This window comes from Trichosurus vulpecula, chromosome 7, assembly GCF_011100635.1.
Source record: "Trichosurus vulpecula isolate mTriVul1 chromosome 7, mTriVul1.pri, whole genome shotgun sequence".
NCBI classification, from domain to species: domain Eukaryota; kingdom Metazoa; phylum Chordata; class Mammalia; order Diprotodontia; family Phalangeridae; genus Trichosurus; species Trichosurus vulpecula.
Window position 1 is genome coordinate 45408988 of NC_050579.1, and position 12070 is coordinate 45421057.

General features: G+C 50.1%; 1 protein-coding gene across 4 annotated transcripts; it reads left to right on the top strand.

Moving 5' to 3' along the window:
- The first annotated feature begins 1649 nt into the window (after positions 1 to 1649).
- On the top strand, positions 1650 to 12065 carry CERS2 (ceramide synthase 2). Of its 4 annotated transcripts, none has more exons than XM_036766254.1 (11): positions 1650 to 1733; positions 7098 to 7271; positions 7716 to 7833; positions 8419 to 8537; positions 8744 to 8801; positions 8917 to 8967; positions 9240 to 9332; positions 9831 to 9959; positions 10248 to 10354; positions 10541 to 10694; positions 10938 to 11078. In XM_036766254.1, the coding sequence occupies exons 2-11, from the start codon at positions 7099 to 7101 to the stop codon at positions 11076 to 11078; spliced, it is 1143 nt and encodes a 380-aa protein (XP_036622149.1). In that variant the 5' UTR covers positions 1650 to 1733; position 7098. The 4 variants fall into 4 exon arrangements, with proteins under 4 accessions (XP_036622149.1, XP_036622148.1, XP_036622151.1 ...); XM_036766253.1 differs by lacking the exon at positions 1650 to 1733 and adding an exon at positions 1978 to 2052; XM_036766256.1 differs by lacking the exons at positions 1650 to 1733; positions 10248 to 10354 and adding an exon at positions 1978 to 2052 and having other exon boundaries at positions 10575 to 10694; positions 10938 to 12065.
- The last annotated feature ends 5 nt before the right edge of the window (positions 12066 to 12070 follow it).

Here is a 12070-nt window from a genome sequence, read left to right on the forward strand (position 1 = left end):
GCAGAACTGTGAGAGGACCTGGAAGGAGCAAACTCAGATCTGCCCTGAATAGTGTGCTAAAGAAGTGAGGATAGGGTAGAGGAAGAAGTCTGGGACAGCAGGGTGCTAGAAAAGGGACTCTATGCACCTGGAACCAGGAAGTTTCAGGGGATGGAAAGGAGACAGAGGAGGAGGAACTCTGAAGACCATAGCTAGATAAGGTCTGGGGATACAAGAGGTTATTAAGGGCTAGAGAAAGAACAGAGACGCTGGAATAGGGAGAAAAAGCTAGAAAAGGCAGATGGGGAACTGGTGAAATATAGAGAGCAGGCTAAAAAACTATATATATATAGTTTTTTATATACATATGGAGAGAGAGAGAGAGAGAGAGAGAGAGAGAGAGAGAGAGAGACATTGAGAGCTGGAAATCTGGGAGACAGTAGAACTAATAAGGCATATACAGTGATCTTCGTTTCTTTGTTTCAGACCAAAAAAATTGGGGTGTGTGATCTGAAAATGGATATTTCTTTTTACAAAAATTTGCTATTTCTCTTCTTAAATCTTTTGCGTGACTGTCCCAGAAAATCTAGGTTGTGTGGGCACAACAGGGAAAGGGAACCTAGGAGAATTAAAGTTGGAAAGGGGTCTGAGAAAATGTTAGTATTGGAGGGCAGTGGGACCCTGGACTCGGCCAGGAAGGCTTATGAAAAGTTCTACCAAGAAGTAGGTGGCAAATAGGTTCTAGAGTAGGAGAATGAGAGGGGAAATAAAGGGCATCTGGGAGGCTTGTTCTTAGAGACTAATGGGATCTCTAAAGGTGGGAGTATGAAGGTTCAAGTTTGAGCTAGGACACCTCTGAAGGAAGGTTAATAAGTTAATTGATATGAAATTTGTTAGCCCCGGGATCCTTTCTCTCTCTACACTAAGCCTCAGACCATTAGTCACACTCTCTGGAAAGTGGAAAATGTCAGACAAGAAATGGTGATGACTGATATTGTCAGACAAGAGGTGGTGGAGATGGATGATGACCCTTGACCCTTAGAGAAGACCTCAACCATGCTTATTTGCATCTTTCTCAGAGAGTTTGGGGGTGTAACTGAGACCCAGGCACTCCACCATCAAAGTGTGGAGAAGCACCGGACAACACCTACTTTTTCACCTCAAGTCCTACAGGGAAGATAGGATAAGAAACGTGCTGAAATCATCAGTTGGGGTAACTAGAGACTGAGGCAATTGGCCTGAAACTATGTAACCATCCATCTGTAACTAGGGCAAAGGTGGACAGAGTGGAGGTGAATGGCATAGGGTGCTATCGTCACTTCCCATTTTTATTATTCTAACTTGCCTAAGTAGCATTGGGAGCCTTCCTGTGCCCCAGCGACGAGTTGAACTCTACCAAAGTCATGCCCACCAGCCCTTTGCAAGACCGACCTTCCTCCAGTTCAAATATTTGAGTGATCTCTGTGGTCAGAAAAGTCCACTAACCTTTGCAACTTCCCTCTCTTTGCTTTGGGAAGCCACTCACCCTCATCGGATGTGCTGAATTCAAGTGACAAACGCACATTTTCCCCCAAGTCCAAGATTCCGTTTCTACCTGCGGGACTTAGCCAGGGATGGGGAGGGGGGTGGGGCGGGCAGGAAGCACTAGGGAGGAATCTGTTTTCTGACCACCCAGAAGGTCCCCTGCCCCAGCAGCAGGGCTGAGGCAGGGGTGGGTCGGGGTTCGATCTGCGGCTCGGCCATTGATTGCTAAGGTTTGTAGCAGACCCCCCACACACACACCCCCGCCCCCGCTCCCGCCCCCGCCGGGCCTGGCCCAGCCTAGTCTCCCCCTCCTACTCCCCCGACGCCCCACAGGCTCCCGCCTAGGCTCTGGCCGACGCTCTCGACTCTTTGTAGACTTGGGCTGGGGTTCGGACACCGTCGGCGGCGGGAGGAGGGAGCAAGCGGACAGGCGGAAGGGGGAGGAGAGGAGAGCAGCCGAGCCCTGTGGAGTCAGGAGGTGGGGGAGGGAGGGAGGGAACACCGAGGAGGTGAGAGCAGAGTACAGCCCGGCACCGCGGACGCTGCCAAGTAAGTCTCCACTCCCCTCCAGGCTGTGGGGGGCCCGGGGAGGGGGCAGAGGGGCGGGAGGAGGGGGAAGCACGAGTGAGGGGCAGGGGCGAAGTTGGTCTGGACCGAGGGGCGCCCTGGCTCGTCCCTGGCGCTGCCTCCGCTCTTGGGGTTACTCGCTGGCGGCCATCCCGGCCCGCAGGGCTGGGGAGCCCGCGAGGCGCCCGAGCCTCCGGGCTCCAAGGGGCCCGGGCTGGGGCCGTGGCGGTCGCTGCCTCCCAGGCCTCCGCCAGCTCTGCTCATGGCGGCCTGAGCCTGGGGGGAGGGAAGGGACGGCCAGGGGAAGGACGAGGCCTGAGCCGGGCCTGGCCGGGGGCCCCCGGCTCCTGGCCCCACCGAGGCGGAGCCCGCGAACGTGCCCATTCGCCCGGCACCTCCGGGCCCTGCTTTCCCTTCGCTCTCTTCCGCGCCAGGCCTGCAGATTTCTCCGTCTGGGCAACAGGTCCCGGGGAGGGAAACCTCTCTTAGGACCACAAAAGGGTGCGGGCCTGGCCCTCAATCTTTGAGATGAGGCAAAAGAAAGAAAAAGAACCTAGAGACTGTTTACAGCAGCCCCCGACCTGACAATGTGCCCTTCCGAGTGCAGAGTGGAGTTGGGCTTCTTCTCACCCCATGTGCTAGCAAAGAAGGCAAAGGGTTGCCTGGTGTGACCACCGTGGAGAGGCTGGCAGCCCACATCTGCTTAACGGGAAACGGGAAGGAGTGGTTAAGAGAGCCAGCCCTGGCTCCCCGGGGCCTGCCACTCCTGCACCGTTATGGGGTGTGTGTGTGTATGTGTGGAGCCTGGGGCGGGGGTGGGGGGGGGTGCTGGTTGAACTAGTTCTCCGTACTGCAGGCTGCTAATTACAGAAGTGGGAAAGGCAAACTGACAAGTGGGTTAATTGCAGGTGTTTGGCTAAAGTACCTGGCCCATTTGGGGGCTTCTTTTACTCTTAGATTTTACCCTCTTCCTCCCCCCAGCCTAATTAACTTTTAGCTTGAGGTGTTTGTTCCCTTGGGCCAAAAGTCCTAACTTCTTTCTCCAACCTGGAAGTTCTAGAGAAAGCACTCTCTGAGGTTCTTTGGAACCTGGCTACTTTCTTTGGGTGCTCTCTCCTTCAGGGTTTCAGGTTGGGAAGGGCTTTGATAGGGGATGCCTCTCCCACTGGGGAGCTGTCACTAAGTGGGTGTGTGTGTACTGGTGCATAAAAAGCATCAGTGACTTTGTATTTTACTGTGTTTGGGTGTATAGGTGCTTGCGTTTGTCATTTTGTGTGTGTAACCATGTCCCTGGTCTGTCCCTCAATCTAATCCTGTAGAACTTTGCCCTGCCTGAGAATGGAGAGTCTTATTCTGAAGAGAATTTCATTTTTCATTTTCTCCCCTACTGCCTTCACCAGTGCAGTGTGTTTACTTTCTCCTAGAAGTCCCCCTCCTTTTCTTTGTCTCCCCATTCTTTTTCCTTACCTTGTTCTTCTGCTTTTCTAACCTGTCAACCAATCCCTGCCCCCAGGGTTTGCAATCTTATCTGCCTTTCTCAGCCTGGGCCTGTTGTGTTTGGGTGCTGGGCTCCTAGGTAAGGGGACCCAGCTGGGCTTCATGTCAGGTGACCTTAAATAAGACCTGAAGGCCCCTTTTCTTCTTGCTGTTTCCATGTCCCAACACTCTGACCTAATTTGGGGGGGTGGAGAGGGGAGGGAGAATGTTTACAGAGTAGCCTGGAGCATTGGCTCCCCTGCCTGCATCCTTCCTTTTCCAGTGTTTTTCACAGTGTTTTCCCCATAGGTTGCCTGCTAACTTAAAAATAAAGTTTATAAGGATGAAGAAATCCTTCTAGGGCTTTTCTGGTCCCTGATCTTATAGTTACTCTTCAAAGATTACAGGATGCTGAAAATATAACTGGTTTCCCCTTTTCCTGGCCCTTTGGCCTATAAGCTTCTGTCCCTAACCCCAGCTCTCCAAACTCCTAGCCCACACCCCCTAAAAAAAGGTTGGGAGGAGGGTTAGGGTTAGAATGAGAAGAGGTAAGGGATGGGCTGGGCAGCTCCCAGCTCAAGTTCCTTGTAACTAAATGCCTAGGAAATCTCTGCTATCCTGGCAGTTCTCCAGCCTTTGCCTCAGAAAGTGGTGTCTCTATTTCCAGAGGAGGGAGAACTGCTTGTCTTTGTGTCTGTGAGTGTGTGAAAATGAGAGAGAGAGAGGGAGAGAGAGAGGGGGAGAGAGAGAGAGAGAGAGAGAGAGAGAGAGAGAGAGAGAGAGAGAGAGAATGAATCTTTGTGTTTATGGGGCATTCCTGGGAGTAAAAAGGTTTATGTAGAGTAAGGTGAGAGTAGGTGTGTAAAAGAGTCCAGGATAGCAGGGGACCAGACTACTGGTGGAGTGAGCCAGTGTTGTTCTCCCTGTTAGAGTTTTCTTGCTTTCGGCTCCTATATTTGCTCTTTCTCCCTGTATTCGTGGAGAAGGGGGCAGAAGCAAGACCGTTTTACGGGAACCCAAACTTGATGGCACAGCTATGCAGATCTGTTCCATTTACCTGGGCTGTCTCTCCACTGCTCTGCCAGGCAGGCTGAGGGAGTAAGGGAACTGCTGCTAATGGAAGTAGAGGACAGTGGGGGAAAAGGTTGGGAGGGCTGTGGTTAGAGAGAGCCTGAAACATCGGCTAGAGAATGCCATTATTCTTCATTATTCCAATCATTACACAACATACACTTTACCTTGATTCTGGGAGAGAGGTGGGGGAGGAGAGGTCTTAGGGTTGAACTGGTCATGCTTACTCCTTTCTTTGCTAACATCCCACTCCCTTAAACCCTCCCTCCTAACCCCAACCTCATCCAGGAACAAGATGTACCTGAGCTCCTGGAGTCAGAAAGAGGAAAAGGCAAGGAGAGTGCTTCCTCCCACAACCTTCAGGACCCTTGCCAGGATCTCTAAGCACTTAACTCTCACAACTCTCCCAACAGGGTTAAAGCAAGTGAAGTTTTCCCCTGCCCATCTTTCTCAGCTCTTTTACTATGTGAAGTCATAACCAGAGCCTAGTTCTGTTACATGAGAGGCTTTATATTCCACGAGAGTGAACAACTCTGTCCCAGCATAAAGCCCATTTGGCAGGCGGATATGTCTCTCTCACCCCATTTTGGGTGAGCAGACAAAAGGAGAAGAAAAGGGGGAGTAGTTGAGGGTAAGGATGAGGGTAAGGAGGACATGTCTAGGTAGGATTTGGGTCCCTATGGTGGTATTATTAAGCATCCTATCCTGTCCCTTCTTTTCAGTTGTATTCATTATCTCCCACACTTCTTTTGTTTGGGAAGAAGGGAAGGATAGGATTGAGGGAGAGATTTTGTTATGGATAATTTTATTGTTCCCATATAAAAAGGTTTCATTTCACTTCCAACTCAAATCAGTATTTGATCCCTCAGAGATGGGGGTGGGGACCATTGCCCTCAGGGTGAAAAGGTCTTATTATTGGTAGATAAATGAGCTGGGGGAGGGAGTAAGGGCCCTGAGCTTCTTTAGTTTCAGAGACTGACCTCTGACTCCTTCTGAGGGCAGTGTTCAAGGAGGGGAAGTGGTGAATACAAGAGGGTAAAGTCCTTGTGCTGGGAGTATTTGCCCATGACTGGCAGAGTTGATATTTCGCAAGTTCCAGGAGGGGGTGGGGGAAAGAAGAGGAGGAAGAAGAGGGTATAGGCTGAGCTATATTATGATCTGTGGACTTAGTCTTCTGCCATCGTACCGTTTGGTTTCCAGATCACAGTGAAGAACAGTCTCCCCAAAGTCATCATTGTGGAGACATTTTTCTTTTGCCAAGACATATTCTGGGAGCTCTGGGGGGTATGGTTCTTTCTGAGTGACCCCTGTGGAGCATGGAATGGAGATAGGGATGGAGATCCAGGGAAACAGTGGCCTAGTCATCTCTGTACCATCATTACTATTGTAATTTGATCTTGTTGTTGGCTTACTTTCTTAAGCTTTGGGCCGTATGCTTTGTGGGATTGTCAGGTTTTACCCTAAAACCACTCTTTTCCACCTACCCTGTTCCTTCCCAATGTAGAACATTTCCTTCTGTGTCTCCAGATCACCCTGTCCCTTCTTTTCTCCAAGCAGTCACGACAGCTCCATTCTCCCTTTCATCCTCCTAGGCGGTGGTGGTAGTGAGGGGACTAGTTACCAATATCGACATAGCAGCCTTGCCCTAAGGTTCCAGAAGCAGTGGCAGTAGGTGCTCCCTGCCCCCAGCTTAGTATTCTTTCTGGACAAGTTCTAACATGATATAATTCTTAATCCTACTAAACTTTGGGACCTGCCACTGCTCTACTTCCTCCCCTTCCCAGCCCCAAACTGGGTCCTTGAAGAACTGAGTCAGTCTGTAGACTGCTTGAACCCTTCTCCCTGGGGGAGTGAGGATCTGGGTGGTCTGGGGTCATGTGTCCAGTGACTACAAATGGAGAGTTTGGCCTGCAGCCCAGAGTCTGATGGGTTAGTTCTTAGCTACAGTTTCCTCACCTGTTGTCCCCTCTTCTGTTTAATCAGTCACTTCTTTCTCTAGTCCCTTTTCCCCATTAGTGGACTATGGGGAAGAGGAGAAATTTTCCCTAGCTCTGGAAGCCTCTTTTGCTTATCCTCAGAGAGGCCTCCTTGGCTAGGGTTGATTTAAGAGTGGGCAAGATGGAACAAGGGGCAGAGGGAAGGTTCTTCTGTCTTTAGTCAGTCTAGCAGCTGTTGAAATCTTAATCATTGGCCAGCAAGTAGGTCGAAGCAAACCAGAGCTTGTGTCCCTCCATCCTGGGGTCCGAAAGGGAAGTCCAGACCCTAAAGTTCATATTTAAAGGAGCCAAGAGAAATAAGACTATTGAGTTTTTCACTCAAATTATGGGGGGGTGAGGAGTGATCTCTACCGTTCCAACCCAAACATTCATTCAGTGATCCTTGTTATGGTCCCGTTAGAGTGCTAATATCTCTAACATTCCTGCCCCCATCCCTGGCAGTTCTTCCTGACTCCTTCTTTCCTGCCCTCTTGGGTTCCCTAGGATGCTGCAGACTCTATATGATTACTTCTGGTGGGAGCGATTGTGGCTACCTGTGAACCTGACCTGGGCTGACCTGGAGGACCGTGACGGGCGCATCTATGCCAAAGCTTCTGACCTTTACATCACCTTGCCCCTCGCTCTGCTCTTCCTCATTGTCAGATACTTCTTTGAGATGTGAGCATATTGCCCTTCTGCCCTCCCTAGTCTTTCCTACTTGTCCCTCTTTGACTGTCTGTCAGCCAGTGATCATTGATGGTTAGACCTTGGTGTTCTGGCTCCTCTGTTTCTTGCCTACTGTGTCCCCACTTTGCCCTCCCCATGAAGGCAGCATTGTCTGCCTGAGGATTTAGCTCCCCCAGGCCATTCTTTCAATAGCTATTTGTTTCCTCCCCTCCCCCAGGCCACTGGTGGACACAAGCTGCTTTGTCCAGAGCTGTGGGAAACAAAGGAGGCAGAGGGGGTGACAGGGAACCTCTCTTCAGCACTGAGCTGGGGAAACTGAGGCCATAGAGAAGGTTCTGAGCTCCCAGTCCCTTCCCCAACCCGCTCCAACATCAGATGTCATAGGGGGTCCTTGAAAGGGACAGGCCCCTCTCCTTAACCAGATGCCTTTCCCAGTTACGTGGCAACACCGCTGGCTGCCCTCCTAAATGTGAAGGAGAAGACTCGGCTTCGAGCATCCCCCAACCCAACTTTGGAGAATTTCTATTGTACCAGTGGCAAACACCCCAAACAGGTATGGAGGATGAGAGACTCAAGGCCCCAGAGGGCCACCCCTCGCCGGGGCACCTGATTGGTTGGAGGCCAGATCTTAGCAGGGCAGGAAGGGAAAGGATGCGTCTGAGGTGAGCACTAGAGGGAAGAAAATTGGTAAATCGGTAGGAAGATGGAGAGTCCTGGCATTGGCAGCTGAAAGATCTCAGCTCACGTACTGGCTCTGTTCTTTGCTTCTCAGGTGACTTTTGGTCAAGCATTTAACCCCCTTTGACCTGTTTCATCTAAAATGAGAGGGTTGGACTGTGACATGAGCTTTTCTATTCTTTTGAGCTCTAAAATGATGATCCTTGCGTATGTCAATGCTAGAGAATAAAGGAGTCAATTTTGAGGACAAGGTCATGGCTGGAGTCTGGTGCCTTGCCCACTAAAGGGGTTGATGTAGAAAAAGGAATGCAAAGGAGAGTTAGGGTTTGGGATTGGGGAAGGGGATTAGGGAGTCAGTGTCAGAGAGACTGTCGAAGGTTCTGAGAGAGGTCAGCGTTCATTTGGGTTGTCTATGTGATCAGTCACTGCTAAGTTTTCCATCTCTCCCCAACCCTCTCAGGCAGAGGTGGAGCTCTTGTCTCGGCAGAGTGGACTCTCAAGCCGTCAGGTGGAGCGATGGTTCCGTAGACGCCGAAATCAGGACCGGCCCAGCCTGCTCAAGAAATTCCGAGAGGCCAGGTGGCAACAGAGCCAAGGGTGGTGGAGCGGGAGCTGAAGGGGATAGGGAGTGGCTGGGTGTGGAAAAGGATGGAAGGGAGATGTTATGATGTTCTCTCTATCTTGATAATAGAGGTAAAGGGTCATGAGTAGAGGTGGTGAGTCCAGGGTCTGAGTCCATGCTCCCTGCTCCTGTCCCACTGAGTCCCTTTTGCTTCTTCTTCCAGTTGGAGATTCACCTTTTATCTTATTGCTTTCATTGCTGGCATGGCTGTCATTGTGGATGTGAGTGAGGGTAGGAGGGAGGAGTTGGAGGTTTGGCATAGTAGAGATGGAGTCATAAGACTTGGTCCCCTCTTCAATGTTTCAGCTCCTCTGATTTGCCACTATCTTTTCTCAGAAACCTTGGTTCTATGACATGAAGGAAGTATGGAAAGGTTATCCCATACAGGTATGAGAAATGGGGGCTACGGATGCTCATATGGGGCTAGAGGCAAAGAGAGATTTGTGGTGGGGTGGGACTGGGCCAGACCCTTGAGATGAAGGGAGTCTGTAACATCCTTGGGAGTAACTGAGCTAAGAGAAATTTGAAAGCCTGGGAAGGCTGCTTGTTGGGGTAAATTGTATTACTCCAGAAGCAGTTAGTGTGGGGTGGGTGGGTGGTGGTACTTTTGGGGAATATCCATGCTTTGGTGGACCTCAGTTTTCCTTCCTCTCTCCTAGTCTACCATCCCTTCCCAGTACTGGTATTACATGATCGAACTCTCCTTCTACTGGTCCCTACTCTTCAGTATTGCTTCTGATGTTAAACGGAAGGTAGGACAACTGGCTGGCAAAGGAATGGTTTGGGGAATTCTCTAGGTACTGGGTCCTCCCATTTATTGCTAGAAGCTCTGTACAGTTGAGCTACATCTGAAAGGAAGTAAGGATGTGAGATCACCTCAATCTTCCTTTTATTTTAGGGCTAACCTTTCCAGCGTCATAGACCCCTTTGGCAGTTGGTTGAACCCTGTGAACCCCTTCTCCAAATGTTTTTAAATGAATGAAATGAGATAGAATTACAAAGGAAACCAATTATATTGAGATAAAGATGCAGTTTTTTCCCCATCCACATTCATGGAACCCCAAAATCTGTAGACCCCACCTTGTGGGTTCATGGACCCCAATTTAAGAATCCCTGCTTTAGAGGGCGAGCAAGGACCTTATTACTCTGAGTGGCAAGGGTTGGAAGATATTTGGAAAAAGGAAACAGAGGGAAATGTGGGGATTGAGAAACAAAAATCCTCATCCCATGACCTCTAATCTCCTTCGTAGGATTTTAAAGAGCAGGTGATCCACCATGTGGCCACTATCATCCTCATCAGCTTCTCCTGGTTTGCCAACTACATCCGGGCAGGGACACTCATCATGGCTCTCCATGACTCCTCTGACTACCTGCTAGAGGTCAGGAATCCCCTGAGCTCCCTTAATCTAAGACTCCAGGCCATGTAACTTCTCCCTGCATCTTAAACCTCCTCTGCCCCTTTTGCCTCCTTTAGGGACATTGGGTTGGGGTAGGGGTCAGTACCAATGTCCTGGTTATATACATAAATATATAGATATATAATTCACACACACACACGTATATATGTGTGTGTGTGTATATATATGTGTGTGTGTGTGTGTATGTACGTTGGAGGGGGAGATGGGGCCCTTGATGATGGCTACAGGGGGCTGGGGGTGTTTGTTCAGTCAGCCAAGATGTTTAACTACGCCGGATGGAAAAACACGTGCAACAATATCTTCATTGTCTTCGCCATTGTCTTCATCATCACTCGCCTCGTCATCTTACCCTTCTGGTGAGTGGGAGCTCAGGGGTGCTGCCTGCTTAGGAGGTGGGCCTCTCCGTTTTTCTTGCTCTCAAGCCCCCACCCCCACCTGCTTCTTGTTCTCCCTTGTCACCTTACCCCTAGACCCTGTGACCTCATCTTCCCCAGCCTCCGTTCCTCCCCCATCTCTCCAGTATTTGCCTCTCTGTCCCTCAGGATCCTGCACTGCACACTGGTGTACCCTCTGCAGCTGTATCCTGCCTTCTTTGGCTATTACTTCTTCAACTTCATGATGGGTGTGCTCCAAGTGCTACATATCTTCTGGGCCTACCTCATCCTTCGAATGGCCCACAAGTTTGTAACTGGAAAGGTGAGGACTCCTTCCACTTTTGTATCTCCTTCACGAGGACTTGGTTCCTCCTTACCCCAGTATATTTTCTTCATGAACCATAATTCATAGTGAAAGGAATTAAGACCTTCCCACCCCTGAGTACCAGAGCTTAGCCCTTCACATCAGATATGCTCCCCAGTTTAAAAATTAGGACCCTAAGTGGGGAGAGGGAAGGAGTTTCTAGGCCGCTTCTGACCTTTGGCCTTCTTTCCTCTTTCTTAGCTGGTGGAAGATGAACGCAGTGATCGGGAAGAGACAGAGAGTTCCGAGGGCGAGGAGGCTGTCACTGGTGGGGGAATGAAGAGCCATCATCTAGCCAATGGCCACCCTGTCCTTAACAATAACCACAGAAAAAATGACTGAGCCTGGGTCCCTATTGCCTCCCAGCCTGATTTCATAAAGCCAAGAAAACACCCCTTCCTACCACAAGGGGAAGACATCCCTTGGGGAGGGGTCAGAGGTCACCAAAATCTGAGGGTAGGAGTGAAAGGGTGAGTTTTCTCCCTTTCCCTTTACCCCTCCCTCCAGTTGCCCTTCTTCCTGGTCACCCAGTTGCCTTTAAACCAAACTCCTGTCCATCTTGTGTGAGGGGGATTGGTCACAGCCTCTGTTACAGGGGGAGGTTTCCTCCCCCCTCCCTAAGCTGCCTGTCCTGTCATTCACTTCTGGGACAAACCTTCTCCCCTCCCCCACCCATAGGCTTGGGTTCCGAGTAAGGGGAACGACTCACATTCCTTACCGTAGTTTCAGATCAGGGGCTCCAGAGACAAGAGTCTGTGCCTTACCATTCCCTTTTTGGGTCTCATTCTGCCAAAGCTAGACCCTTCTCTTAATTATTCCAGGTTCCCTACTATGGATGGGGACCAAAGCTGAGCTGCCTAATCCTCTCTTTCCTCTAACCAGAGACATCTAGAAATCGGGTGTCCAAGGGTTAGCATTACCCTTGCCTTCTCTGCCCCGAGTAAGGCCACCCCCCCCCCCCCCACCCCACCGCCCAGGGCCTCAGCACAAGGATATCATTTTCCCTAGCTGCTCTTGCAGCCTCCTGTACAGGATCTAGAATCTTCCCCTCCGTGGCCTTTTCCACTCTCCTCCTCCTTCTCTGTCAGGCTAGCTTGACTGAAGTGGGGCGGCAACTAGTTTTACTTATTTATTGTACTTTGGAGTTTTGGTTTTCAGTTTGAAAGCCTGAACTGCAAACAGCCTAGGGAAAGGAGGGTGACAGACATTTCAGTAGAGAGGACCATATCAAACCATTTTTCAAACCCACAGACCAAATGTTGTACTGTTTGTGTGTGTGTGTTTTTTTAATTAAAATATATTAAAGATTAAATAAAACATGGCAAGAGACACGT